General features: G+C 51.6%; 1 protein-coding gene across 13 annotated transcripts in view; it reads left to right on the forward strand.

Moving 5' to 3' along the window:
- The window catches only part of ZNF185 (zinc finger protein 185 with LIM domain), a 64,515-nt gene that overhangs the window by 8,232 nt on the left and 29,254 nt on the right, over positions 1 to 27,029 (forward strand). For 5 of the 13 annotated variants that reach the window (XM_047844158.1, XM_047844169.1, XM_047844160.1 and 2 more), the window contains exons 2-16: positions 5,746 to 5,824; positions 5,988 to 6,111; positions 6,537 to 6,602; positions 8,784 to 8,822; positions 8,929 to 9,006; positions 9,509 to 9,598; positions 10,392 to 10,478; positions 11,591 to 11,674; positions 11,921 to 11,962; positions 13,383 to 13,466; positions 13,936 to 14,025; positions 19,559 to 19,645; positions 22,678 to 22,779; positions 23,840 to 23,938; positions 26,812 to 26,901. In XM_047844158.1, the coding sequence (XP_047700114.1) occupies positions 5,791 to 5,824; positions 5,988 to 6,111; positions 6,537 to 6,602; positions 8,784 to 8,822; positions 8,929 to 9,006; positions 9,509 to 9,598; positions 10,392 to 10,478; positions 11,591 to 11,674; positions 11,921 to 11,962; positions 13,383 to 13,466; positions 13,936 to 14,025; positions 19,559 to 19,645; positions 22,678 to 22,779; positions 23,840 to 23,938; positions 26,812 to 26,901 (1,196 nt within the window). In that variant the 5' untranslated portion in view covers positions 5,746 to 5,790. The remainder of the gene's footprint in view (positions 1 to 5,745; positions 5,825 to 5,987; positions 6,112 to 6,536; positions 6,603 to 8,783; positions 8,823 to 8,928; positions 9,007 to 9,508; positions 9,599 to 10,391; positions 10,479 to 11,590; positions 11,675 to 11,920; positions 11,963 to 13,382; positions 13,467 to 13,935; positions 14,026 to 19,558; positions 19,646 to 22,677; positions 22,780 to 23,839; positions 23,939 to 26,811; positions 26,902 to 27,029) is intronic. The other 8 variants (XM_047844159.1, XM_047844164.1, XM_047844167.1 and 5 more) reach the window with 7 other exon arrangements.

Raw genomic sequence — 27,029 nt, forward strand, 5'->3', positions numbered from 1 at the left:
GAAAGTTGGTACACATAGGGAAACACAGCCAGGCTCCCTCTCAGCCTTCTGGGTGCACATTGTCAAAACTCACCTCTGGGTAGAAGTCCCACCTCTTACTCTTCTGTCTGTGGTGTGCCCACTCATGATTGCTCACTGTGGCCAGCGCCCAGCACACACACATTCAGACAAGTCCCAACACCTGTGTCCTTTGGCTGCAGCTCCTTGGTGTGCAAAGCTAAGAGTGTTTTGTTCCTTTTCCCTCCCAGTTTGCCTTGGAGATCCTTGCCTGGCATTCAGCATTCCCTCATTCCCCAGGTACCCACTAGTTCAACTTGTCTCTTTTCACACAAGCCCTTGGTACAAAGATCCCAGGCCAGGGTCACTGGGGCTGGGGTGGGCCCATGGGATAGATGTCCAGGCTGTTTGTGTTCACAGGCCTAGCCACTTCACCTGCTCATTGGTGTTCACCCAGTTGTCTGTAAGAAGCCAGCTTGTCCCAACTGTGATGGGGGAGGTGAGGAAGGGCATTTCAGTCCTGAGGCAGGTTAGCATGAGGGCAGCAGCAGCACCAGACTGAGAACTCCAGGATGGGTGGCACTCAGGGGCTGGAGACAGCCACAAGGGCAGATGCCTGTCCAGGTCCAGCCTGCTGTGGTGTCTGCCTGAGGTGGACTCTGCCCCTATTCCTTCTTCCTCTCCTATGGTTTCCTTTTCCTTCCAGGTTATTGGGAAATGCAGACATTTTTAGTGCAGTGTGACCGAGAATGGGATTAGCCAAGGGGCTGTGGGACTTGATGGCTCCTCTGGGACATGCTTCCTGGGCTGAGGCTCTAGGCCATTTGGCAAAGAGGTAGCTGCAAGGGCAAAGAAACAGAAGCCTGCTTGAGAAAAAGGGTGTGCACAACATGGAGAGTCAACCTGGGTGGCAATTCTAGAAAATTTTCTCTGAATTAGTCTTCTCATCTTGGAGGCAGAGCACGTCCTTGTGGGGCAGAGGCTCTTCTCCTGCTGCTTCTCTCTCCATCTCTGTCTCCTCATGCATCAGCCAAGCATTTGCGTCACTGTCTTCCAACTCCCTGGCTCCCTCCCTCCTGCTAATCTGCCTGCATCAGCTCCAACTCCACCCCCTGACCACACCAGGCTTGCTATGGCCTGGGGAAAACAGGCTCCTTGCACTCCCTCATTGGCTCTTTCCTTCTCTCTATCCAATCAGGGCCAGAGGCCCCTTCCCTGGGAGGTTGCTGGAAAGCCTTGAGAGGCTTCAGCAGTTGGGAGGAACGTGCATTCAGAGACCATCTGCATCAGGAGTGCCTGTCCCCATCTCCCCCCAGTCATCCTTGCTAAGGATGCTCCCCCCTGCCTACCCCAAGAGGCATCTGCAGGCTAATGGAAGAAGGAGGAATAAGGGTATGAAGGGCAAGGAGGGTGGGCTGGGCACCCATTTAGTGTCTGAGGTGGCCTGGCCTGCTCAGGAGGACTTAGACTTGGTCCTGAGCTGCCATGGGACAGGCTGGTGTAGTCTGGGTATATACCCTTGTTTGGACTTGGCACAAGGAGTTACCCTATGAAGGATAGCTAGGGTGGAAAGTGGCTGATAAGCCACCTGTTCCTTTGGTGGTCTAGGCCAGGCCCCTAAGCAGGGCAATATGACCATTCCTAAGGTACCAAAAGATTTCCTATCAAGGTAGAAACAGGAGCTGTACTACTGAAAGTGTACACAGAGAGGCTATCCAAACTAGAAATGCACTCACACGGGCCATTTGGAAGATGAAGACACCCACCAACATCATGACACCTAAACTATGGGATGGAAAAGAACTGGTACCAAATTCTAGTCAGTGACACATGCTGTGGCTTGGGAATATCCTGTCAGGAGGAGACCCAGCGAGCAAGTCCATGGGCTTGGTGGCTTGGCGCCACTTTACAGATGAGATTGAGGTCCAGGCAGTGGGACAGTGTCACAGCCATGTGAAGCCACTTAGGGATGAGGAGCAAAGATATCAGCTGTCAATCCAGGTGGCCCTTCCTGATGTGCCAGGGAGGCCTAGGAGGCTGTGCAAGAAACCCAAGTGCCCCAAGGAAGAGTAAGACTAGAAGTAAGGTGGGAGATACCCCCCAAAATGCATACCTGTTCTCCCTCCCACCCAAGCTGTGTGCAGAGAAGACCCAGGATCCTGGAGGAGGCTGTGTGTGTGCCTACGGGCAGCAAGGCTCTGCTCAGAGCAGCCCAGAGGGACCCTAGAGGCACAGGGCACCTTCCCCAGGATGTCTACCCCAGAGGAAGGAGAGAATTCCCCATGCATCCATTGGCTCTCCTCACTTCCCAGTCCTTCCTTGGCACTTTTCACCTTGCGTCAACTTTGGAGATCCATCATTACCTATCCAAGCAGCCTCAGCTCCCATTTCATTTGGTTAAATGACTGCTTGTTTAGTCTTTTAAGTAAATAGCACCATCCTACACATCTTTTTGTTTAAAAGCTTTCTTTCACTTAATGATATATGGAAACCATACACATGAAACTTGTCAAATTACATCATATATCCATATCATTTGTAATAAGTGCATAGTATTTGCTGGAATCATGTATCATAGTATGTTTAAATATCACTGTTGGGAATTTACATTATTGCCTAATTTTCGCCATTATACTCAACACTGGGACACCACCCCTCTTGTATACTTTGTTCTGCTTACTCATTTGTCTCCATAGGAGAGATTGCTGTGAGGGGAGCTTCTGGACCAATGGTCTTACCCTCTCAAGGCTTTCAAAACATATAGAGATTTGTCTTCTGAAAAGATGAGTCCATTGATCTGCCCACCAACAGTATGTGAGTGCTGCCTGGGAAACATACTCCTGAGTGGTCTGCATCCCATTCTTCAGAGCTGTTCCTGTCTCTAGTGAGGGTTTTCCCAGCTGTCCATTGATTGGGGATGAAGGGGATGGTGGGTCTGAGAAGAGACTTGGGTCCAAGGAGAGGTGGCAATGTATGGTTAGTCAAAAGCATGGCTCCTGCCAGCCTTCAGTGCAGAAAATTAGTGCAGGGTATGTGTTGGGTGTGTAAGGGGATGCTTCAGTTTTGTTCTTGCTGAGGCTGGTAGAGGGAGCAGGTCTTGTCTGGGAAGACTTTGATCAACAGTACCAAGGCATGCAGGTCAGATGAGGGGAGAGTCCCCAGGAGCAGGAGCAGGCAAGACAGGTGGGCCCCTGAGGTAGAGGCAGGGCTTAGCTCAGCAGGAGGAGTTGAATGGCATCCCAGTTGGGAGGAACCAGCATAAGCAAAGGCATGAGAATTACTGTGGTAGGGCCACCTTCTACGGATGTTGAAGTACATGGTCTTCTTGGAGCACAGTGTCAACATTGAAGGTCATTTGTGAGAAAAGTAACTGGGTCTGGACACTGGAGAGTTTGCCCCAGGCTTAGAGACAATGGACAGCCAGCAGAAGCTGAGTGAAAAGTGAGGGCTGATGTGGGCCAAGCTGCTGGAATGAGGCACAGATGAAGCAGGTGCAGGGAGAGGAGGGACCAGTGAAGTGGAGGGAAAAGCCAACTCTGTAGCTGGGACATTGATTCATACCTCATGTGTCCATTTGTCTGGCTGGGGCACATCACTTTAAAGGCTCCTTGTTCCAAAGAGCTGCCTTCTTCAAGCCCATGGGAAGACTCTACTTCTTGACTATTTCAGATTTACTGTCCCATCAAAAGGGGACATTTGACTTCTGAGATGTAGCATCAGCCCTGCTCTTTGCCTGGTGAGGTGGGGCATAAGCCTTGAGTCTTCTGACTGGGGTCTTAGTTGTGTGGATGGGACCAAAGGCAACTCCACCCTCCCTTGCTGTGGGCTCTTACATGTATCCTTGCCCCTTTGGCCAGGGAGTTCCCAGTGGTCCCTCTGCCTCTGTCATTCTGCATGTGTGTGAGTCTATCCTGATTTTGGAGGTGGCTTATTTGGTTCTGATTTGGCAGGAAACTTCTAGGCAATGTGGTCAACAGGTTTGTCAAGAGGAAACTGATGAATTCCTGAAGGAACTTAAACACTCAGCAGTAGGAGGCCCTGAGCTGAGGCCCAGAGGTGAGGTACTGGCCCAAGGTCTCACAGTCAGTCAGCAGCACCAGGAGACTGAGGGGCCAAGATCCTAGGTAGCAAGTGTGTCTGTGTGTCCTGCCCGGTGGGGCTACTCCATGGGCTGCTGGGATGGGACAGTTGGATGTATGTGGTCTAAAGATTGCTTATGGAATGAGTTCTGCTCAATATAACTCTGATGTGGCAGCCTTGGTGGAGGGGCTGAACAGCGGGGCTGCCATTTGCTGTGATGAAGTGCCATTCCTGGCACGCATCAGGCTTGAGCCTCCTGGGCTGCTCATTCAGTGCAATTTATGGGAAAGCCAGCTCTTGCTAACATGGCAAATTTGGTTTGATCTTGGCCCCTGCCTTAGCCATTTTAGTGTGCCCTTGACCTCTAAAGAAACATGTCCGGGCCTTGCCAGCTGGCAGCGGGGGGGTGGGGGGGTGGGCAGCGGGTAATAGGCTCCTAAGGGAGAGGCTGCTCTGCCTCAGGACTATGCCAGCATGGCCAGGGCCCCTCATTCCCATCATGTCCACTTGCCGGAACCTCTAGTAATTCTATTGAGGCCCACAGGGCTAGTTGTGGCAGGCCAGAGCTGGGATTAGACCCACGATATGGGCCTTCCATCTGCCTTTAGCATTGGGCCATTCCCAGCCTGGACAGTTGGCTTCCTCACCCCAGCCTCTTCTGAGACAAACATCTTCACAGTGCTGTGAGGCTCTGGAGGTCACTGTGGTCCACCTTTCACTGGCTACAGGAGGGAAACACATGGCTAAAGGGCAGAGAAAAGACAAGGAAGGAGAGCAGGGCAAGAATAGAGAGAGGAAGAGAAAGCAGAGCACAACAGCAATTCCTTACCAGATCCCAACCCTCACCTGGTCCCTGAGCACTACTAGAAGTTGGCAGGGGGGCCCTGGGCTTTCCCCACTGGAGATGAAGCAAACCCGTGAGCAACACAGGGCTGCACACTCTCAGGCTTGGTGGTTTTGATTGAGGACAGCTGACAGTCCCCTGTCCCAGTGAAGACAGGTTGAAACTCAATTGCTCCTTGGCTCCTGTCCAACTGCCCTGCGATCTTTGCTGTGCCCAGGTGGTGCCAGGCATTTTCAAGAACATTGGTGCATTCTGCCTTCATGGCAGTCCTGAAGGGTAGAGTTTTTAAAATTCCATGTTACAAATGAGGACAGTGAGGCAGACTGGACACATTAGCTGACCTGCCAAAGGTCTGTCAGACAGCTACTAAAGAGTGAGAAAGATAATCCAACCCCAAAGGAACTGGTCTCCCAGCCCCCACCCTTCCTTTAGTCCTTCTTTCTGAGCCCACTAGTGCCAGCCCTCAGGAAGCCTACCCTGTGGAGGTTCCACTGCTTCCCCTCTCTCCCCTACACTCATCTGGGCCTGGAATCTGGCCATCAGAACTCTCTAGGGGGGTTGTGGTTTGCCCTTATAAGCCATCTGTTGAATATACAGCTCCATAGCAGCCCATTCCCCATGTGAGCAGCTCTGGGCAGACAGGTGGTTTTACTATCAGACAATGACAGGTCCAGTGTGTGCTCACTCCCTGGCCTCTGCCCACCACCCAAACTCCAACAACTCTTGCCTCCTTATACCCAAAGGGCAGTCAGGGACCACATGATGACCTGCAAGCCATTATAAATGCATGAAGTGACAAGCCATGTGCTTGCCTTTGTCCTCAGGAGCCCTGTTGAATCAACTGAGAAGGGATCTGCAGAGCAAGCGCCATGAGTATCTCAGCTCTTGGAGGCAGCACCAAAGGTGAGGACTGCACTCCCTCTTCTCCCAGGCTTGGTGTGTGGCCTGCCCTGCAAGGGCCACAAGCACGGCAGCAGAGAGCAGCATATTGGGAAGACTGGCAGGGAGGCATCAGTGTCCTGGGGCTGGGTTCCCCTTCTGAGGCTGCCTGGCCTTGCCCCTCCAGGGAAACCACTACTACCAGGTGAGGAGGAACGCAATAATGTCCTCAAGCAGATGAAGGTTCGGACCACGCTGAAGGGGGACAAGAGCTGGATCACCAAGCAGGATGAATCAGAGGGCCACACCCTGTAAGTCCAGGAGGCTAGGAGGCCAGCAACAATGAGGTGGGGTAGGGCTGTAATCCACAAAGGCCCGTCGATGCCTGGGGATCCTGAGGGACTTCCACCATTCAGACTTCAGTGGGGACATGTGGCCACAGGCAAGCTGGGGAGGGCAGAGCACGGGAAAGCAATCCAGTTGAAGGCAAGACTCAACCAAAGTTACAAGGTGGGAAAGCCCTTGATGCCGAGTGGGCATGTACATACTTGCCTGTGGAATGTGGAGAAAGGCCAGGGAAGGAGAAGGTGAGATGGGAATGGTGAGCCAAGTTCTTGTGGTGCATGCACTTCACCCCACCTCACCTGCTTTGGGGCTCAGCAGACAGCCTCTAAGATGGAGGCTGCAAGGTGGCTGATGGCAGAGAGCCACTCTTTCAGGATCCCTTTTTCTCCAGAGAGCTGCCTCCTGGTCGGAGTCGAGCCACATCCTTTTCATCAGCTGGGGAAGTCCCGAAGACCAGGTAAGAGGTGATGCCTGGTGGCCAGTGAGTGGGCCTCATGCCGCAGTCTTCAGGGGATAAGGAGGAGCCCAAACTCAAAATAGATGTTAGGGTCTGCAGTGAATCATTTCAAATCCACAGGAGAGACAGGCTTTTCTACTCTGCTTCCTCTTGGGAAAGGGAGTGCAGGTGTCACTGGGTTCAGATCCCTGGCCTTGCTGTGTGACCTTGAGGCTGGCTACCTAATGGGCCTCCATGGTTCCAGCTGCCTAGTGGACATTGGGAAGTCTCTGTAAAGGGTGAGACAACATATCTGAGGTGATTTACACAGTGTTGAGAGTCACACATGACTCTCTTGTAGGTAGCCCTGATTGCTGAGTGCACTGCGGAACCAAAGAACTGCCCACAGTTTGATTTACAGCCTTTGCATAGCTCTCTGGGGTGCACAGGTGAATTTTAGGAAGGAATCAGGGTGTCAAGGAGATGGACACATTTGTTCCAATGGTCTCCCAAATTCATGATGACATATTCTGACATGTGGCCAAAGGGAACAGCCCATCCCGTCTGCATTTTGAAGACTTTTGCCTATCGGTGTCTAGGGGTGCTCCAAAGCACTGCCAAGTCAGTGAGTGGTGGGAATGCAAACCTCAGGCTTTAGTCTTGCTACAGTTCACTGGCAGTTGGCAGTGAAGGCAGTGCCAGGATCTTTCTCAGGTGGTGATAGAGGCAGTGGCAGCAGCTTGAAGGGAGGGATCCAAGTTCACTGCTAAGTCTCTGGGGCTGCCTCTAACAACTATGGACTTGCCCATCACCACCCCTCCCTGACTCGGCATCCAGTACCAGCCAGGTCCTGTGCTCTCTCCTTGGGGAACTAACATCTTAGCAGGGAACACAGGCATGGACCAAATAGAGAGGTGAACATAAAAGAGAGAATTATGGATTGTGATTATTGCAGTTGGCAAAGTTGGTGAAGGCCTGAGGATGGTTTAAAGACAGTCTACTCACTAGGGGGCTAGTTTACTTTGGGTGGTATGGTTCTCACCCTGGGCTTCTGTTTGGGGCTATGTTTAGAAAGCACATCCCAGGGCACTGTGACTCAGGGCCTAGAGCAGGGATACCTGGAAGTCTACATAAACTTCGGCTCTCCTTTTCTCTTGGGGAAAGAAGTGGATCCAAGGGACAGCCAGTGATCATGGCCTAGCCTCCCCAAGCCAAAAATGTTTGTGTGGCTAGATGGGGGGAAATGGCCTTTCTTTCTCAGGCCCCACCCCAAGTGTGCTTGCAAATTTGTCACCTGCAGGCTGCTGTCTCTATTAAGGACAGGGTCTGCCATGATGGAGAACACTGTGGCTCTGTGCTGCCCTTCTCACCTGCTTGTGTGGGGTTCCCTTAGACCCACTTTCCCTGTTCTCCAGCCCTTAAGCTACTGTCTTCCTAGAAAGAAAGGCCATCTGCTGAATCCTTGTCTCCTGCCCCTGCACCCCAAACTCACAGCTCTTTGCTGCCTACCACTACTGGCCCTCTGAACCCGCTCAGTTGCTCCCAAGCAGGAGACACCCAGCATGTGCAGTCTGTTTTCCAGCCATGCCCTCCAGTCCCAAACTTTCATCAAGTCTGTGATGTGGGCATCTCAGGAGCTGGAGGAGAGAGGCCCCAAAGGAACAGGAAGGGTGGGGAAGCTGCCTTTGGTTCTACCCCTTGGTCCCTCATGAGCCTTCCCAAAGGAGGCTGTGTGGTTAGGTCCGGGACCCTGGGCTCTCCCTGCCATGCCTCAACCCCAGGCCTCTGACCATGCAGCCTCCAGTTGTGAGAGTAGAGAGTGGGAGCACTGTCATCAATCCCAGAAGACTTCTTGTTCAGGGGAGTGCTGGGTCCTGGAAGGTGAGAGAAAAACTTGAGTTTGGAGGAGACCCCTCTGCGGCAAATGTTTAGCCATGGAACACATCTTCCTGGGCACTTACTGTGATCCAGGGCCATCCTGGGCTGGTCCCAGTACTTTTCCTGGGGAGCATGAGGGAGCAGAATAGGAAGCCTGGCTTTGGGTGAAGGGGTAGCTGGCTCTCTTGAGAAATGGCCAGCCACTCTTGTTCCCCTCATTCTGACCACACTGGGGCATCCACCAGCCAATCCACTTTGCTGGCATTGGGTGCAGGGGAAATAGGGCGTCTTTGCTTCACCTCATACCTTCTTTTCCCTCGGCAGGCCTCCTAGCACAAGGGCTCCCACTGGCTATATCATCCGGTAGGTAACCATAGGACCCTGCCTGCCTCCACATGCCTGCACACCACTGCTCCCTGGATTCTCACAGGGGAGCTCACAGGGCTACTTCTTCTGGGCTTTCTTATAGGGGAGTGTTCACCAAGCCCATAGACAGCTCGTGTCAGCCACAGCGGCAGTTCCCCAAGGCCAATGGAGATCCAAAAAGGTGTGTGTCCTTGGGGTGAGGGCCTAGGCCAAGCACCAGGCATGAGGGCCTAGGTCAGGCTTATGGCAGAGAGATTACTCTATCTGTCACGGGTGGGGAGGGGTGGTGGATGGTAGCTCTCCTGTGTAGGGCAGGGCCCTGGAGAGTAGTGCTGGGACACAAAGCCCCAGGTGGATGTATGACCCAGATTGGGCAGTCCTGTTTCCCAGCAGCTGTGTGCTTTACTTTACCTTCTTCCCAGAAGGCTGAAGTGGCATGTCATCAAAGCGCCTTGGTGTCAGGTTGAACCTGCGCTCCATCATAAAGGCAGGGTCAAGGGGCCTGGGTCAACCTATGGCAGGAGGGCTGCCCTGCTCAGGGTGGCACAGATGGGATGGGTGTGTGGCAGGGCTGAAAGAAAAGAAGAAAGGCCACCAGCCACATTCCTGCTGGGGCATGTAGACAAAATTAGAAGCAAGAGGGGGCTTGGGAGTGGGCACATGGAAACTCCTTTCCTCTCCAGTGCTGCTGGTCTGCTGAGAGCAGCTCCCAGTGGGCTTCCTCGGCCCTCCTCCTCCGGCTATAAGATGACCACTGAGGATTACAAGAAGCTGTAAGTATGCAATGGCAGACCCAGTTCAGTTCACTCCTTCAAGGACAAGCCCAAACAGCAGGCCTGACATTCCTACCAGTTGCCACTATGACCTGGAGCACATTGCTCTTCTGATCTGTGGTGAAGCAGGGGCTCTAAGAAGCTTATAGAAGGGGCCAGTGAGTCTGGAGGAAGGGTCATGGGTCATATCTCTGGGGCTGATGTTGGCTGACTCTGTTTCCTGGACATGCCTCTGCACCCCTCTGGGGTGTAGGCTGGGCCGCGCTGGGGCCTGATGATCCTGAGCATGATGATAGCCCTGGCAGCCAAGTAACTGGCATTTTGTGCTGAAATCTGAACTGCTTCTTGGATATAAATCTTTGGGGCTCCCCTTCTGGCCCCTATCAAATATGCCCCCCACTATGTGGCCAAGGAGGGGGTTTCTGGACAGAAGTGTGGGTTGAATCTGCAGTTCCCAAGGGCCCCACATCTTTATATTGCTTTATATCCCTTGTCACAACCATCCAGTGACATGGACCAGGTAGGAAATCTTTCTGGAGAAGGGGAGAGGCTTGAACTGGGTCTTGGAGGACAGTTAAGGTTGGAATAAGGAGAGAGGAGAGGGCTGGCTCTTGAGGAGGAAGAAGTGACATGAGCAAAGACTCAGAGGCAGCAATGCCAACATGTGCTATTATTGTTGTAAGTCAGGAAGCCAAACTGCTGAGGGTGGCAGCCTGTGACAGGGAACAGAGGCAGAGATGGGGGAGGAGGGGCCACAACCAACAGCATCCTCACACCCTCTCCCCTCCCCCAGGGCACCCTACAATGTCAGACGCAGCTCAGCATCAGGGGATGCTGAAGAGGAGGAGGTTCTCTTCTCATCTGATGAGCAGAAACGGAGGTAATGGTGCCCGCTGCGCATCCCACAGTCAGGGCAGGGGCCCAAGTTTCTGTGGACCAGTAATATAGGAATGGTGCCAGTTGCAGTGACAAAATGCACAACATGTACAATATCAGTGCTGGCTTGTTTGCTGGAGGAGTGGCTTCCAGCAACAGGTGTCATTCATTGAATCCCAGAACCACCCACTCAGTGTTGGGCCAGCTCAGGGGACCCTTTATGAAACTTTCATGGAACAGAACCTAGGTAATGAGGGCTGGGGGAAGCCTCCCCTGGGTGCACAGAGTGTACAGAGGGAGGTGCTTCAGGACTTTATATCAATTTGCTAAAAAGGGTCCTGAGCAAATTGAACCAAAATCGGCCATCCTCCTAGGAGGAGCCCTCTGTGTGTATGCCGTGTGTGCTGTGTGGATGCTGTGTATGCTTTATGCTGGGCAGGGCCCGCATGGCTGGGTGGCAGAGCTACACTCTGGAAGTGCCAGTGCCCCTCACCTCAAAATGAGGCTCAGGTACTTGGGCAGCAGCTAGGCTCTGAGGAAGTAACTGCCCCCCCCCACCCCAGGCTGAGCCTGCCCCCACTGCCAGTGTCTGTTGGGCCCTCTGCGCCTTAAGAAACACAGCAAAGCTCCTGTGCTGAAGGTCTGGCAGATGGACAATCCTACGGCCAGAGTCTGCAGTGACAGTGGTCCCTGGGCCTGGGAGGTACAAGGGAAGAGCCAGAAGTTCAGGAGCCAGGCTGCTGAGCATTGACTGCCCACTTTGCCATCAGCTAAGTGTTTGGTCTCACACAAGTCACTAAAGTTTCCCATGCCTCAGTTTCTTCATCTGTAAATTGTGGGTGATACTAGCACCTACTTTCCTAAGTTGTAAGGACTCAATGAGCCAGTATGGATTTGCAGCATGCAGCACAGGGCCAGGCCCACAATCTATGCTTGATAAATGTGGGCTGCATGGTCTCTGTTTCCTTTGAATAGTTCTGGGAGCAGGCGCTAATTTGGCTTTGTGCACTTGCTTCCCTGGGGTGGCCCTGAGCCATCCTGGGTAGCTGCTGGGCTATGCTGGCAGAGTGAGTCCTGCCTTATGCCATTAGATACTTTCTCTCTGTGTCACCGCAGGTCAGAGGCTGCAAGCAGTGTGGTGAGGAAGACAGCCTCCCGGGAGCACTCCTACGTTCTGTCAGCAGCCAAGAAGAGCACCAGGTGAGTTACATGACAGGAGACACAGCAGGGCCTGGCTTCTGGGCCAGCTCAGCTACCAACTGGCTCCCCTCCTTTCCTCCTGGCTAGACCTTCCAGGATTATCAGATGCTCTTCTGGCTCCAGCCATCAGGGCTAATAAGGTACTGGGAGTGAGAGAGAGGCCCAGGACCCTATAAAGCAAAGTGGTCATGATGTCACTTGTCCATGAGTTCTGTCCAACACATTGCCTTTCTGCTTCCTTTGCAGCAGCCCTGCCCAGGAGATGCAGGCTCCGTTCATTGCAAAGAGGTAAATGTCAGCAAGGGAATCTTTGCAAGCCTCTTGCTGGCTGCAGAGAAGGCCTCCTGCCAGCAGAGGTGGAGTATGATCACCATGGAAAGCAGGTGCAGAGTGGGAAGGGGCCTCTGTCCCTGAGCAAGGGAAGTTGTGAGGGCCTAGTGGCTTTGGTCTGGAGGCCAGATGAGCAAGTAGGTGGGTATGGTGGCACTTGTGGCCTCAGCAGGCAGTTCTGTGTAGGCAAGATCTGGCTGACAGAACGTAGCTTGTGGCTATTTGCTAACAGGGCTAGGCCCCTAATCCCCAATAGAGCCTTAGTGTTTCCAAGGGCTTCTGGGGTTTGAAGCAAAAGTAGCTACCAGGCTAAAAAGGAGTTGTTCCCCTGCCCTCCCTCCCACTCTACCAGGGACAGGCTGGACAATGCCTCAGCAGGAAGGATTACTGGGCTGGGGTCCAGAGGCTTATCATTGGGAGCCTCTGCCTGGCCAGGCCCTTGGAAGTGACCATAACATTGGAGATGGGCCCTAAAGGGTGAACAGAATTCAATACGAAATTATCAGGACATTAGGACACTCCAGTTGAGTGAGAGAGGAGTGTCCCCATCAGTTGAGACAGAATATCTTCTGGGAGAGAATATTTGGGGAGTATAGGGAAGAGACTTCCAGAAAGTTAAATTTTAGGGACATTCCATGAGGTAAACAAGGAAAGCATCCATGACAAGGTTGCATAGTGAGCTGAAGACTGGAATACAGTCAGGAAAGGGTGATGGCAGCATAAAGGAAGTGACAGATAATGATGTGCTTTTACTGGCTGTATTAGGTTGCCAGGGCTGGTATAAGAAAGTACCACAAACTGGGTGGCAAAGACCCGAGAAATGTACTGTCTCCTGTTCTGGAGGCTTTAAGTCCAAGATCCAGGTGTCAGCAGGATTGGTTCCTTTTGGAGGCTGTGAAAGAGAAACTGTCTCTGGCTTCTCTCCCAGCTTCTGGTGGCAGCAGGCAACCCTTGACAATCCTTGGCTTGTAGACACATCACTCCAGTCTCTGCCTCTATTGTCCTATGACCTTTTGTCTGTGTGTCTGTGTCCAAATTTCCCTCTTCTTATAAGGACACTGGTCATTGGATTTAGAGCTCACCCTGTTCCAGTGTGACCCGATCTTATGTTGACTATATCTGCGAAGACCTTATTTCCAAATAAGGTCACACTCACAAGTTCCAGGCAGACATGGATTTTGAAGGGATACTATTCAACCTGATATGCTGTCCTTTATCTCAAACTGGAGTTGCTGAGCCTCCAGGCTGGGCCACCTCATGGCCATAGACAGCACAGAAGGAAATCATGTCCTTTAGGAACAGCAAGCTGTAGGGCGGCTGAGCAGGCCACAGGTGCCCTGGGGACAAGTGGTGCATCTGTTTCTCATCTTGCCTAAAGGGTTGAGGTGGTGGATGAGGACAGGCCTTCTGAGAAGAGCCAGGACCCACCTGCTCTAGGAAGATCCTCTCCTGGCTCGAGCAGGTAATCAATTACTCATCTCTGTCTGGGGCTGGTGGCTTCCAGGCTTGCCTGCCACTGTTACTGCAGAACCTCTGCTAGGTCATCTCCTTGCAAAGCCTCAGGGTCAGTGTCCCCATGTGCTCAGTGTCAAGACAGGGCACAGAAATCAATAAGAGCTTTTTGGCTGGATGTCCTAGGGCTAAAAGGAGCAAAACAGCCTGACCTCCAGGGAGAGAGTACATCACTCTTGTCTTTTTAATGTTATCTGTGTCATCTTATCCCACTTGTGGCCATAGCATCCTAGGAAAAAGTACTAGCCATAGGGTTTGAGAGGGCCTACCATCAGAGTGCTAGCCCTGCCATTCTTGGGCTTGTTAATAGCTCTATTGTAAATTGTCCAAGTTCAGCCTGCCAGCTATGTCCTCTGTCCTCTGCTGGGGAAGGAGGCTCTACAGCCCCCAGCCCCACTCACAGCTGCCTTCTTTGCCAGTGTGGATGGAGACAGAGCCAAAGTGTCTCAGGGGATTTGGATTGAGCACATGCTGACTCTGCCCAGCCCTGCCAGGAGCTGGGAGCCCAGGTGGGTGCCATGAGCTGGCTTTGGCCTGTAAGCTGGTCAGATGGGACAGCCTGGGACTGGGGTGAGAGGGCAGGGGGGCAGACTGAGTGCTGGTAATCTCACTACAGACGGGGTCCGGATTTGGTCTGATTTCTGAGCCCTGAGTGTCTGGGCAAATAATGGTGCTCTCTTGTCTGCAGATGAAGAGAAATCAATACCTCCTTGTACTTTTCAGTGAATCAAGATAAGTCCTGTTCAGAGCACCACTTCCCTGTTGTTGCTGCTGTTTAAAGCTCCTGCCAGGACTGGGAGCTTTGTCCAAATCCAAGTCTGCTAAGTGGTATGCCTCCATGGCACCCTTGGAAGACTCTGAAACCAGAGGGGCAGAGCACCTTTGTCTACAGGTCACTTTTAGGGACCCCAGGGTATTTTCCAGCTCTTGTAATGCCACTGCAAGCCCCTACTTTCCTCCCCAGTTCAAGTCCCACAAAAATTTGTATGTGACCATGGTCCCTCAGGACTCCCTCCTCTGTTCCAGGAGGGAGATAGGGCCACCTGCCATAGCATAGACTGGTGGAGAGCAAGGCTGCAGACCTTCTTTCCTAGAGGGAGCCAGGAGTGTGAGGCCATCCTGAGGCCATGGCTCCAGCAGCACCACTGCCCCTCTTCTTCACTGCCTCCATGTCGTGATTCTCCCTGTTTGTCTAAACTTTTGTCCATTAGAATTTTTATTTATTTTTTTCAAGTTGATTTATTTTGAGAGAGACAGAGACATTGTAAGTGGGGGAGGGGCAGAGAAAGAGAGGGAGAGAGAGAATCCCAAGCAGGCTCTGAGCCATCAGCACAGAGCCTGAAGCAGGGCTGGAACTCACAAAACCCTGAGATCATGACCTAAGCTGAAATCAAGAGTCGGACACTTAACCGACTGAGCCATCCAGGTGCCCCTGTCGGTGAGAACTTTTAAACAAGTGGAAATATTTCAGAGCTCTTCACAAGGCAGCACTGATGGGACTTGGGGATTGATGGGACATAGAGGCTGTCTTAGTTTGCTAGGGCAACTGTAACCACAGATGGGGTGACTCAAACAACTGAAATGTATTGTCTCACAGTTCTAGAGGCTGGAAGTCTGAGATTTAAGTGTCAGCAGGGTTGGTTCTTTCTGAGGGCTGGGAGGGAGGCCTCTCCTCGATTTGTAGATGGCCACCTTTCCCAGTGTGTCCTCACATGCTCTTCCATGTGTGTGTGTCTGTGTTCTAATCTCCTCTTCTTATAAGGACATCAGTCATGTTAGATTAGGGGCCCACCCTACCTGAGTATAACCTCATCTTAACTAATTCCATCTGTAGCGACCCTATTTCCAAATAAATGTACCATGAGGTACCAGGGTTAGGACTGCAACATATGAATTTGGAGGGGACATAATTCAGCCCCAAACAGTGCACATCTCTGATTTCTCCTTGTCTTTTGTGCAGAAAAAGAAGAGCAGTGAATGGTTTCAGATGCTTTTTAAAAGAGAACTTAGGAGAATTAGGTTGTGCTGTATTATGTATTTGAGAGGCATTTTGACATATCTTTTGGGTGTTTAATACCCTTCATCTGCTGTCATAGCAGGGTGGCTATAGTGGTTTGTTAGGGCAGCAGTAAGAAAGTACCCCAAACTGGTGATTCAAACAACAGAAATATACTGCCTCACAGTTGTGAAGGCCAAAAGTCCGAGATCAATCTTGCCTGTGAGGCCCCAGGAAACAGAATTGGGACCAGATTACAGAAAGTTCTAGATACCAGAGATGTTTCATAATGGGGAAGCCTCCAATAGGAAGGAAAGAGTTCTCATCAGAAGTGTGCAACAGGGGCTGGTCAGGGAGGCTTACTTTGATACTTCTCATAGTGCTTCTTCCCTCAGATTGTGCAGTCACAAAATATCTGGAACCCTGCCAGGCAGCTTCCAGGTGAGCCACTGCCTGGTCCTGGGTGGCCTTCTTTTCTGACTCCACTGTACCAGACAGGTCTTGCACTGGTCAGGTCAGGCAACCACCATCAGTTCCCCATACCCAGCCTCTCTCTGCCTGGTTATCTGAGAACTCCAGGCTAGATTGTGCCCTTGAAGAAGTGCAGCTCCATGGGGAGCAGTGACTCAACCAAACTCTGGGTGCTGTACTAACTCAGAAAAAGCTGGTTTATGGCAGAGTGGGGCAGGAAAATATCACAGCCTTGTTTCCAGGTATGGCTCTGAAGAGGCTGCCTCTTCCCCAAATCTGTCCTTGCAATATCCTCCTTGGCTCAAGTCTGATGTAACTTCCTCATCTCACCCAGCAGGCCAACCAGGAGTAAAACCCTTGTCTTAGGTGCCAAACCCTTCAGGGACTTCAGGGAGGGCTGAAAGTTTGGAATAGGAATGCACCACAAGAACACCTACAGGCTGTGTCCTCCGGGCTGTCCAGCTGTCATTTCCCTTCCATCAGATGCCGGACCTGCCTGGCATCTCAAAGGTCCCTCAGCTCCAAGTGCTTATATCTGAATTACTTGTCTCTACCATCACTCCCACCCCCTGCTCAACAGTGGAGGGGGCCTTCCCTCCATGCACCCCAAAACTTGTTTTCTTGGGTTCATCTTGTTTTTAACCCTCTCATTGTGGGACAACTCCTATATACCTTCTGGACTGAACTTATTCAGATACCCTCTTCCAGAGAAACTGGTATGCGCAAAGGCCCCCAGGCCTGGTTGCTGTCCCTGTCACAGCACTGGTCAAGCTTCCTTGGCTTTCTGCCTCATTCGACCATGGTGAGGCCTGCAGGCTGTGCCCCAGCATGCTGTCTGACAGAGTAAGCTGGAGAGCACTGAGTAAAAGCACAGGTTTTGGCACAAGGCAAACCCTGGCATTGCCTTATACTGGCCTTGTGCAAGCCACTTTACCTCTCTATGCCTCAGTTTCCTCATGTATACAATAGTGAGTAGTGATACCTACCTCCTGAGGCCTTCTCAAATACTAAAAGGGGTAATACATATGAAATCCTTGGCACAGTGCCTGGGTGCTCCCAGTTATAGGCTTGCTGATTTGCAGGGCAAATGAAGAGACCAATATCGCCATCTTGTGGGCCTCTGAGGGAAATGCGGTTGTGGGTGCGGAGAAGGAGGTACTCCCACAGGCAGCTGGGTCCACACTGGAAGAGTGCTCCCGGTCTCCATCGGCTCTCAGCCTAGCTGACAATTTAAGATTGGACTAGAGCCATCTGTGGTTGAAGGTCTGGTGAGAGGGGCTGGTGGGCTGCTGCAGAAGAGACACCGGAAGGCCCCTGTATGAGTTTGCTGGAGCTGCTGTCACAAGTTAACACAAACTCGGTGGAAAAAACATCAGAAATGTGTCTTCTCACACCTGGAGGCCAGAAGTCCTAAATCAAGGTGTCAGCAGGGCTATATGTTCCTTTCAAATGGTCTGGGGGAGGATTTGTTCCAGGTCTTTCTCTTAGCTTCTGGTATTGCTGGCAATCCTTGGCAGCTCTCAGTTTGTAGATGTATCACTCCAGTCTCTGCCCCTGTCTTCACATGGCCATACTCCTTCTGTGTGTCTGTGTACAAATGCCCCCTTTGTATAAGGACACCAGTCACACTGGATTAGGACACTCTCCTCCAGTATGAGTTTATCTTAAGTTTATTGTATCTGCAATGGCCCTATTTCCAAATAAGGGCACATTCATAGATACCAGGGGTTAGGACTCCAGTATATCTTTTAAGGGGACACAGTGCAACTCATAACAGCCCCTCTGGAAGAGGTGCCACTTGAGCTGGGTCTTCAAGAAGGGATTGCTAAACGGGGTGACAAAAAAGGAAGAAGGCATTGAGGGAGAGGTGCCAGCTTGGGCAGGTTGGGGTGACACTTTGTTCCTATTTCCTCTGCCACATAACCAGAAACACCAGTGAGGAAGTATGTTTTACTTGCTTGTGATGTCCCCAAGTGGGGTGTGTCCTGGCCAGGTGCTTTATGCTGTCATCATTGCTATCATGGGAGGAGACATGCACAGATCAGAGCTGCCCCTGTGCACCAGACCCCCTGTCCCTGGAAGCCCTTCCATTTCCCCCTGTCATCTCTAATGTGCGACCTCTCAGCCAAATCCCAGGAAGGACATACACAGGCAGACCACTGACCCGATCCTCTATGGCCTCCTAGTTTAGCTTGGAGCCGGACATCAGGATCAACTCCAAGGTGACTTTCCAAGGAGAGCAGCCAAGTCACACCAGCTCACCCAAGGTGAAGACTACCTGTTTCTCTGCCTTCACCCTGGCCCCTCCTTCCCTGTCATGGACCCAAAGGGGCCTTTCTAAAGTGCCAGTCTGATCATGTGAAGCTCTTCACCCCCCACTTTAAGCCCATTCCATGGCATCCCTTTGCCACACCAGATCTGGTTTCATCATTTAAGGCCCCTGCCAGCCTCCATCTCTTCCTCTCCCACCTGCCTCCAGCTGGCCCCCAGCGAGGCCACATCTCCATGAAACTTCTCAGGTGCCCTTGGGGCTGAATTTGTGCACAGTCTTACACTTTAGTAGAGTCAGGACCCATGCTACTCTGTCCCTGTTTTGCCCCCCCCATACACACTAGGCTGGGGGCTTCACCTGGCCTGGGACTCACCCCCATCTATAACCCAGGACCCAACCCAGTGTCCACAGGCAACTGAAGAAAGGAGGGAGTGGCTGTAAGTGGTTTGGGTCTTAAAGGATGGCTTAGGCCTTACTTTGTGGACCTAGAAAGGTATGGTCTTGAGTGAAGAGTACTCCCACAAAGCCAGAGAGCTCTAGATTGCCTCTGGCTCTGGCCATCACCATGGCCCAAGCCTGCTGGGGGTCAGGTCCTGCAGTGGAATCAGACTTGGCAGGATGTATGTGGTCAGCTGTGGGCCAGGCTCTGAGCACGGGAATCCTCAAAGGGAATCCTCAAAGGGAATCCTCAGCATCCTCTGAGTGCTGAGAATGTCTGATTCTCTGTGGACTCCAGTTCACAGGCAACTGGTCACTTTCCTTCATCCCCCAAGTCTCTGATATCCTACTCCCACTGGGTCTCCAACTTTGGCCTGTAGGTTTCCTGATTATCTTGTTTGTCATCAGTCCCCATCAGCCTATATACCCAGAATTCTCACTGGCTTCACAAATAGCCACTTTGGGCATTCCAGTGGAACCATAGCCAGGGCTCATCTCTGCAAGTGGGTGACAGAATCATGACAGCAGCTACAGACAGGGCATTGGGGCTGGGCAGTCCCATTTCCATCCAGAATCCACTTGCTATGCTTAAAGGGGGCTGGGCTCAAGAGTGGGAGACTGGTAAAGGGGTGTTTCACTCTCCTTCCTCTGCGACCTGGAGGTCAGTGGGTCAAGCTCAGCTGTAGCACCAAGAAAGCTAAAGGCCAAAGAGGAGACAAGAGAAAAAAAAGACAATGGTTCTGGGTGTTCCACTGCATTACCCAGGAGGCCTCTGAAGGAGAATGCCCTTGGACCCCTGGCACAGATGGGAAAATGGGGAGGCTTTCCTTACCAGCAACTCCATGGCTATCTTTCTTGGCTGCAGTACAAGAGGTGAGGAAGTTGTCCACCTGCAGATCACGACACCTGGGGCAAGACTCCGCCTGATGACCCCAGACCTGGAAGGAATGAGGTATGGGGGCCCTGCTGGGCTCCTTCCACACCATTTTAGAGATGGGATAAGCAAGGAAGGGATGCAAATGATTAGGCCCAGGGGCTGGTTGGTAAGAGACATGGTCAACCTAGGTTCTCTGCCTCCATTCATGCTTTCACCCCACACCTCTTTAGGGGCAAGTACTTGGTTCATGTGAGGCAAACCTGGCCCTGGCAAGCCAGAGGTGACTGTCCCCTGGCCAGAGATGCTGACCATCTGCCTGGTAGGGGAGGCAGATGCAGACACCAGCAAGCTGTGAGGGCTCAGCCCTGCCAAGCACTGAGAACAAGACAGGACAGCTGTGCTGGGTTGAGACATGGGCTCTGCAAAGCCCCCTGAAGCCGCTGGGGCAGTTGCTCTGCTTGTGTGACAGGACTATTGGGAACAGGGTAGGGTCACCAGGTCAGCCTTGACAGCTCATGATGCCACCACACCTGGTTCTGGGGAGGGTGAGGGACAGGAGGACTACAAGGAGCACAGAGGGCCCAGCCCCTGCCTCAAGATAGGAGGCAGAGAGCCATGCAATAGGCAGACAGGATGGGGGATGGATTGCTAGGAGCTGGGGCGGGGACAAGGGGAGATCTGAGCATGGAAGGGCCAATTCTCTTTGGAGGGACAAGTAGTGGGAGGGATCCTGCAGCACTCTCTCTCCTACTCATTTAGCTATTCACTCAACTAACATTTACTGAGCCCCTGATGCACACCTGACCCCTGTGCCAGGGCCTAGAAGGCAGCTGTGAAGCAGCCAGACTGAGACTCTTCCTCATGAATCCCAGAGTCTGGGGAGGGAGGCCAGAGTGTATGCCCACTGGAGCAGTAGGAGCTCCAAAGGGGCCTCTCACTAGCATAAGGGTGGGTTGGTTAGGGAAGGCTTCCTGGAGGAAGTGTCATCCAAGATGAGTCCTGATGGATCTCTAGGTACCTTTACTCTCCTCTTTGGCGCCTTCTTCTTCACACTCCCACCCCAGTCTGGCACTGAGTCCTACCCATTCTATTTTAGAGATATTTCCTATTCTTATTCTCCTATTGCCCCATCCCTAGACCCTCCACATCTCTACCTGGGTGAGATTTCTAAAAGGCAGAAGTAGTCATTCCAGCCCCCTGGGAAAACCCTGCAATGCCCCCCACCCTGATTGGGCTCTGCAGCCTGAACTCAGTACTCCTCGTATACCCCTCCCTCCTTGGGCCCTTGTCTCCAGCCTCCCAGGTCTCCATGTGGTGCCTATGCACAGTTGTCCACTCCTGGATCAATATTCCCTAAGAACTCTGAGAGCCTGGAGGGCAGGGGCTGCAGCTAAATGTTCATTACATTCCCTCTGGCCCAGAACAGAAATGTGAGAGTGTTTATTGCTGGAATGATTGAGGATCATCCAGTGTGACAACATCTTTAATAAGGTAACATTGGAAGCTGCTTCACTGATTTTCCTAAGGTGACAAGTCTTTGAGAAACAGGGTCCAAGTAACCCCAAGAGATGCAGGAGGAAGCCAGGCTGCCTCCAGTGAAGATCCCTGCTGTGCCTCCTGTCTCCAGAACCCACAAGGCTTCTGGTACTTTGTCTGGGAGTGGCAAAGCTACAACCATTGAAATCCCATGGGGGTGCTCCTCTCCCACTTTCCAGAGAATCAATTTGGGGAAAGAAGAAAGAGAGAAAGCTAGAATTCACCAAGCCCTGCCCTGCCTCAACAGCCTAGCAGGTATCCTCATGCATGATGCAGATGCAGTCACTATGTCTATTTTACAGATGAGGAAACTGAGACCCTGAATGGTCAAGTAACTTGCTCAAGGTTACATGGCCAAGAGCAGGCAGATCCAGGACTCCACTCAGGCTGCCTGACTCCCACTCTGCACCTTTTGCTCCATAACTCACCACACTACTGAGGACCAGGGGCAAGGGACAAGGAGGGGTGATATAAATACTTAGTATTTTTAAATGAATATATAATGAGTTTACTTGTGGGCAACCAAATACAAATTGCTGGGAGGCATTTGAGGGTTTGTAGTTGAGGTTTGGGAGAGAGGTCAGGGTTCAAGAAATTTACATGTTATATGCAGACAGATGAAAGCTGAAATAATGGGATTCAAAGTCAGTGTTTACATGAATTACAATATCAAGGGAATTGAGAGAGGGGCTAGCAGGCTGGGCACAGAGCCCAGTGTGGAGGTGGCAGCTGCCTGGTCATCCCCCCAACGGCAGCTGGGAATGGCAGTCAATTCTAGCCATGTCGAGGGTGAGCTGACCGAGGGACAGTCTGAAAGGCATTGGAGGTATGGGTCAGGAGCACAGAGATGTGCAAACATGTGAAAGTCATTGGTTTGAGGGTAGCAGTTGATGTCAAGGAGGAGGAGGTGGGCAAAGAGGTGGAGCATGCAGATGGAAAGGAATGCTGATAACACCAACATTAAGGGGCAGAAGAGGAGGGAATGGTGAAGGAGACTGGGAAGGTATGGCAAGAGAGGTAGGAGATGGTGTCACAGTCATGACAGATGAATTGGGGAAAGAAGACAGGAGTGGCCCACTGGGTCAGTGGTCCTGAATGGTGATAATGAAAGGAGTGTATCCATTGCGTTGGACACCATGAGGCTCCCCGATGACCTCAGAGAGAACATAGGGAGGTTGAATTAGCAGCTTAGGAGAAGTATCAACACCATGGAGGATTATAGTACAGAACTCTGAAATCAGACTGGGTTCAAATCCTAGCTCTTCCCCTTGGGAACCTTGGGGCAAGTTGCTTGGGCTGTCTGTGCTCCCATTCACTCATCTAGAAAGTAGGCAGGGATAAATATAGTGCCCATATCCTGGGGTTTATGTGGAGGGTTAATGCATGCAAAATCATGAGAATGGAGTCTGACCCTAAATCAATAGTAGCTATTAATAATGATATTTTGAGAATTGGCTAGTCCTGCAATATCAGCTTTTAAGTTCCTTGGAGACAGTTGGCATCTGAGTATGAGATAAATGCCTTCATCTGAGTGTGGCTGGATGGTTAACTTATGTTTCTTTCCTCCATAGGTCTTCCCTGGGCTCCAAATACAAGGAGGACCCCAGCACTAGAGAGGCCAAGGAAGACTTGGCTGGTGAGGAGGCCTGCAAGGGCCCCAATCTAGACCTAAGGTAACTGAGTGCAGGGACATAGAGCCCATGTGGCCTATGGTGTAAGGTCCATGGATAGAGCTGGGACCAGGACTGTCCAGTTCCCCCACTGTGTCCCCAGTGCCTGGGGCAGTGCAAGTCCTCAGTGAATATCTTTTGAAAGAATAAATGAAGGAATGTATGAGGTTTGGAGAGGGGCAGGCCCCTGCCAAGATCCCTCAGAAAGCCAGTTGCAGAGGAGGACAAAACTCCAGGCCAGACCACCCCCACCCAGCCCTTGGCCCAAGTTCACTGTGCCTTTGCCCCCACTGAAAGCAGTCCTGCTGATGGCCAGGGCAAGCAAGCCTGCCAAATCAGAAGTTTAGGGAAGTCAATGACCAAAGGATGCATTGACCTCAACAGAGCATCTAGCATAGACTTCCAGGATGAACTGTGGATAAAGGGAGACATGGCAGGTGCTGGCAAGGATGGGAGGCAGAGCCAGTGGTGGATGATGAGTCCAGAAGGGATGGTTGTGCCCAGCCATCCTATGACTATCTCATTGAGCTGTCCTTCATGCTAGACCAAGGAAGCCTGGGTGTGGTGAGCAACGGCTGAGAGTTGAGTGTTTCTTCAATGGGAAGTTGGTAACCAGTAATGGATAAGAGCCCACAGCCTTGCCTGTCTGCCTCCATTTTATCAGTGTGGGGTTCTGGACCCCCAATGGGGACTCAGTCATGAAATGAGGGAAGGGGACCTGGGATGTCTGGGGGAGCTTGTTTCTGCCTTGGGCTCTATTATTATCAGTGGCCCCAAGTGCTTTGCCCTTTGTTTTTTTGACCATTGGCTTCCCCACGTTGTGCCAGCTTCCTCCCAAGTTGGCATTTTGCTCTGTTTTTTGGCTCCACTCTTGCTCCCATTCCATCAGGTTTGGAAGAAAAGCAGAAATACTTGCTGATGTCCAGTTGGCTCTAGTTGGAGCAGCGCAGGGTGGCAACTGGGAGCCTGGCCTTCTAGTCCTTGAGGCCGGCTCTCAGGACATCTTAGTTATATTAGATCAAAACCTAATCAGAGTCAGCAAATGTTTCTCTTCCCATAACAGGTCAAGTGCACAGTCAAGTGATGGCAATGTGGGATCCAGAGCCATGGGCTTCCCACCTGAAGGCTTGATTGAAGCAGACATTGACTCTGGGAGAGGAGGGTAAGCTGCCTGGAGGAGGCAGATGGCCCCAGGTTACTGATTCTCTCATGTCCCTGGTGACAGGCCAGGGTCAAGCTGCCAAAACTGCCTGGGTTGCGGGGGACTGAACACTGGTCATTTCCCATAGTCCTGTCTACAGCTTGCTTCTCCAGTTGCTCCCACCACATCTTTTGTCCCTGTGCTTTCCACTTATCAGAATTGCCTATGCTTGAATCTTGCTCCTTCTCCTGCCCTCTGCCACTTGTTCTCAAGATCCTCCAGAGCAGGCACAAGGGTCCACTTGCAGCTGGAGGTTCAGCCCTGCCTGGGCAGGCACCAGGAAGTAGAATGAATATGTACGGAATGAGTGAAGGGATAAATGAATGACCAAATGATGGGTTAACCAGTGCCTTCTCTCTTCTTGGCTGAGCTCCGAGGACAAGCTAGAAGGAGGTCCTTCATCTCTGCTTTCCTCTTTTCCTTCCACAAATCCTTAAGCTCCTTTTCCTGTCCTGCCCACCTCCTCTGGACAGCTATGCTCTGTGGTTCCGTGAGAGGAAAAGCAGTGGCCCCACTGAGAAGATAAACATGTCTGGCTGGGCTCTAAGTTCCTGGATCTGGGTGGAGTCAGGGTCCACTTTCTCAGGTGATTCAGGGAGTGGTTCCCAAGGTCTCACCTGTCCCTAAGTGGCTGCAAACCAAGCATGAGTCATCCTTGGGGACAAAGTATAGGTATGCTGATGTTGGCACAGATAGTTCAGCTCCAAGTTGTGCTAGTGCCCTTATGGTTCAGAGCAGACGGACAAAGCCAGTGTCTGCAGAGAGCCACAAGGGCATGCTGCCAGCTGGCACACCTGCCCTACCACTCTGCTTCAGCAGGTGCAAAGAAAGGCCACTGGGTTGGGGCCTTGGCTCTTTGAGCTGCCACTAGTGGAAACCACTGTCTGAAAGGCCAGCACTTGCAGCCTGCCTCACTGTGTCCTGGCCAGCACGGTTGTGCAGATTAACTGTTGCTGTTGTAGACCTCTGGTCCAGTGTGATTGGGTAAAGTTCTTGACTGCTTTATCTTTGAATATTCATCCAGATCATTCTTGCTAACATACCCTCCTAAAACAAAGTCTTTGCTTTCTGCTTTCAGTTTCTTTAAAATTAAGCCAAACATCAAACTAACTTGCAAAACAGTCTAAAGACTTAACCTAGTTTTTTACATCGTCTTAACTGTACATATTTTGGCAATGATTTTTAAGAAACTTACCTTTATTGTATTTCCAAGGAAAATGTTTCTTTTTTTAAGATTTTATTTTTAACTAATCTCTCCACCCAACGTGGGGCTTGACTTTATAACCTCGGGATCAACAGTTGCACGTTCTACCGACTGAGCCAGCCAGGTGCCCCATAAAATGTTTCTTATGCAAAAAGCAACCACTCCTTTTCCATTCACTTTTATGAGTTTAATAATTGAATTTAGTAATTATGGTTGCAAGTACAACTGGGATAAATGGATGTGGGAACAAACATGAGGAATCTTAGTGAGTGTGTTACTCAAGTGCAGGCTTGCATGGGCAATGAGGTGCTCTGTGAGCTGTGACTTCTCAGCTTGCTGTGAACATCAACCTGCCTGATTTACAGAGACAAAGAATGCAACCTACCCCTGGAAATACTGGGTAAGACAGCACCCAGTCACTCAATCTGTATCAAGTTGATGGATACAGATAGACTACAAAGGGATGCTGCTTCTATAAATGTCCACAGGCCCCAGTAATAAAAACAGGAACAATTTAGCACATGTTAGGGCCCAGGCATTATTCTAAGTACTTAGCATCTATTATCCCATTTACTCTCCTCAGAAAACTTATGAGGCAGACACAATTATCATCCCCATTTCAGGTGATGTGCCCAAGGTCACACACCTGAGAGTTAGCAAAGTACTGATTTGAATCCAGGCAATGTGCCTGCAGGGAGCCTACACTTAACCACAAGGACACGGTGGCCCAGTGTCAGGCAGCTGTGTGATTTAAGTGAGTACTGTGCCCTGAGCATCTGTTCGAGCAGTCCTTCAGTTTTCATCATCTGTTGGGGATAGAATCCATCCCTTTGGGAGGAAGTACACATATAGACACAAAGTCCTGAACCCAGACCAGGCTTGGACTCCTTCCACAGAGTGTGCCCAGCTGTTGGCTTCCCTCTTCTCCTGGATGATCAAGATGTGTGTGGTGAAAACTCTCAGCCTTGAAAGCCCAGCATGTATTCACAAGGACCCAAGCTGAGGTGGCAGAAGGGATGGCATTAGGAAGCACAGCCTCGGAATAGACCCTCCTGTAGGGACTGCAGCCCAATCCAGCAAGCAGGAGTCAGAGGAAGGAATCCCAGGGACAGCCAACTGGCACTAGAATGCTCAGTACCAGGGAGCACATGGAGGTGGCTGAGGAGGGCACATGGCTCTAGAGTGCTAAGGTGCAATGGGAAGGGGTTGTGCGTTCCCAAGCTGCAGGCTTCTGCCCTATTCCATCTACCAGTCCACCAGTAGGAGTGGCCAGTTTGCTGTGGGTGTGCAGAGCATTTAGTAAAGAACAATCTTCCTGGACTCCCACACAGCCCTAAGAGGTGTATAGGTCAGGTAAGGACACTGGAGCCCCAAACCAGGAGACTTCCCCAGGGACCCCTGAGCTGATCAGGGGCAGTGCTTGATCTTGAACTCAGGTGCCCAGTTCACAGCTGGGACTCACAAGACGTTATCACACACAGTGGCATCTGTGCCACACTAACAGCAGGACTGAGATGCCATCCTTTACTGGCAGATGTAGGTTCCCCTTTCTGGTGAGAAGGCAGCTGGCAAGGGCCCCGAGTCTCCTTTGCTCTAAGGCCTCAGCAGGCCTGTGTGCTTCCTCCCTCAGCTCCAGCTCCACTTTGGCCTCTGCTGGACCAGCTGACCAGAAGAGTGACAGTCCAGCAGACCTGGAGGACAAGGATGCACACTCGAAGGGGTAAGGCATCAGGGAATAGTGCTGAGCTTCTGAAGTGGAGAGATGCAGGTCAGGTATGCACTGGCCTTTGGGCTTGGAAGGTGAGGCCAGCAAGGCCTGTGAGCTGGTCTGAAGCATGTGGCAAGAGG

Source organism: Prionailurus viverrinus, chromosome X (assembly GCF_022837055.1).
Source record: "Prionailurus viverrinus isolate Anna chromosome X, UM_Priviv_1.0, whole genome shotgun sequence".
Classification (NCBI taxonomy): Eukaryota; Metazoa; Chordata; class Mammalia; order Carnivora; family Felidae; genus Prionailurus; species Prionailurus viverrinus.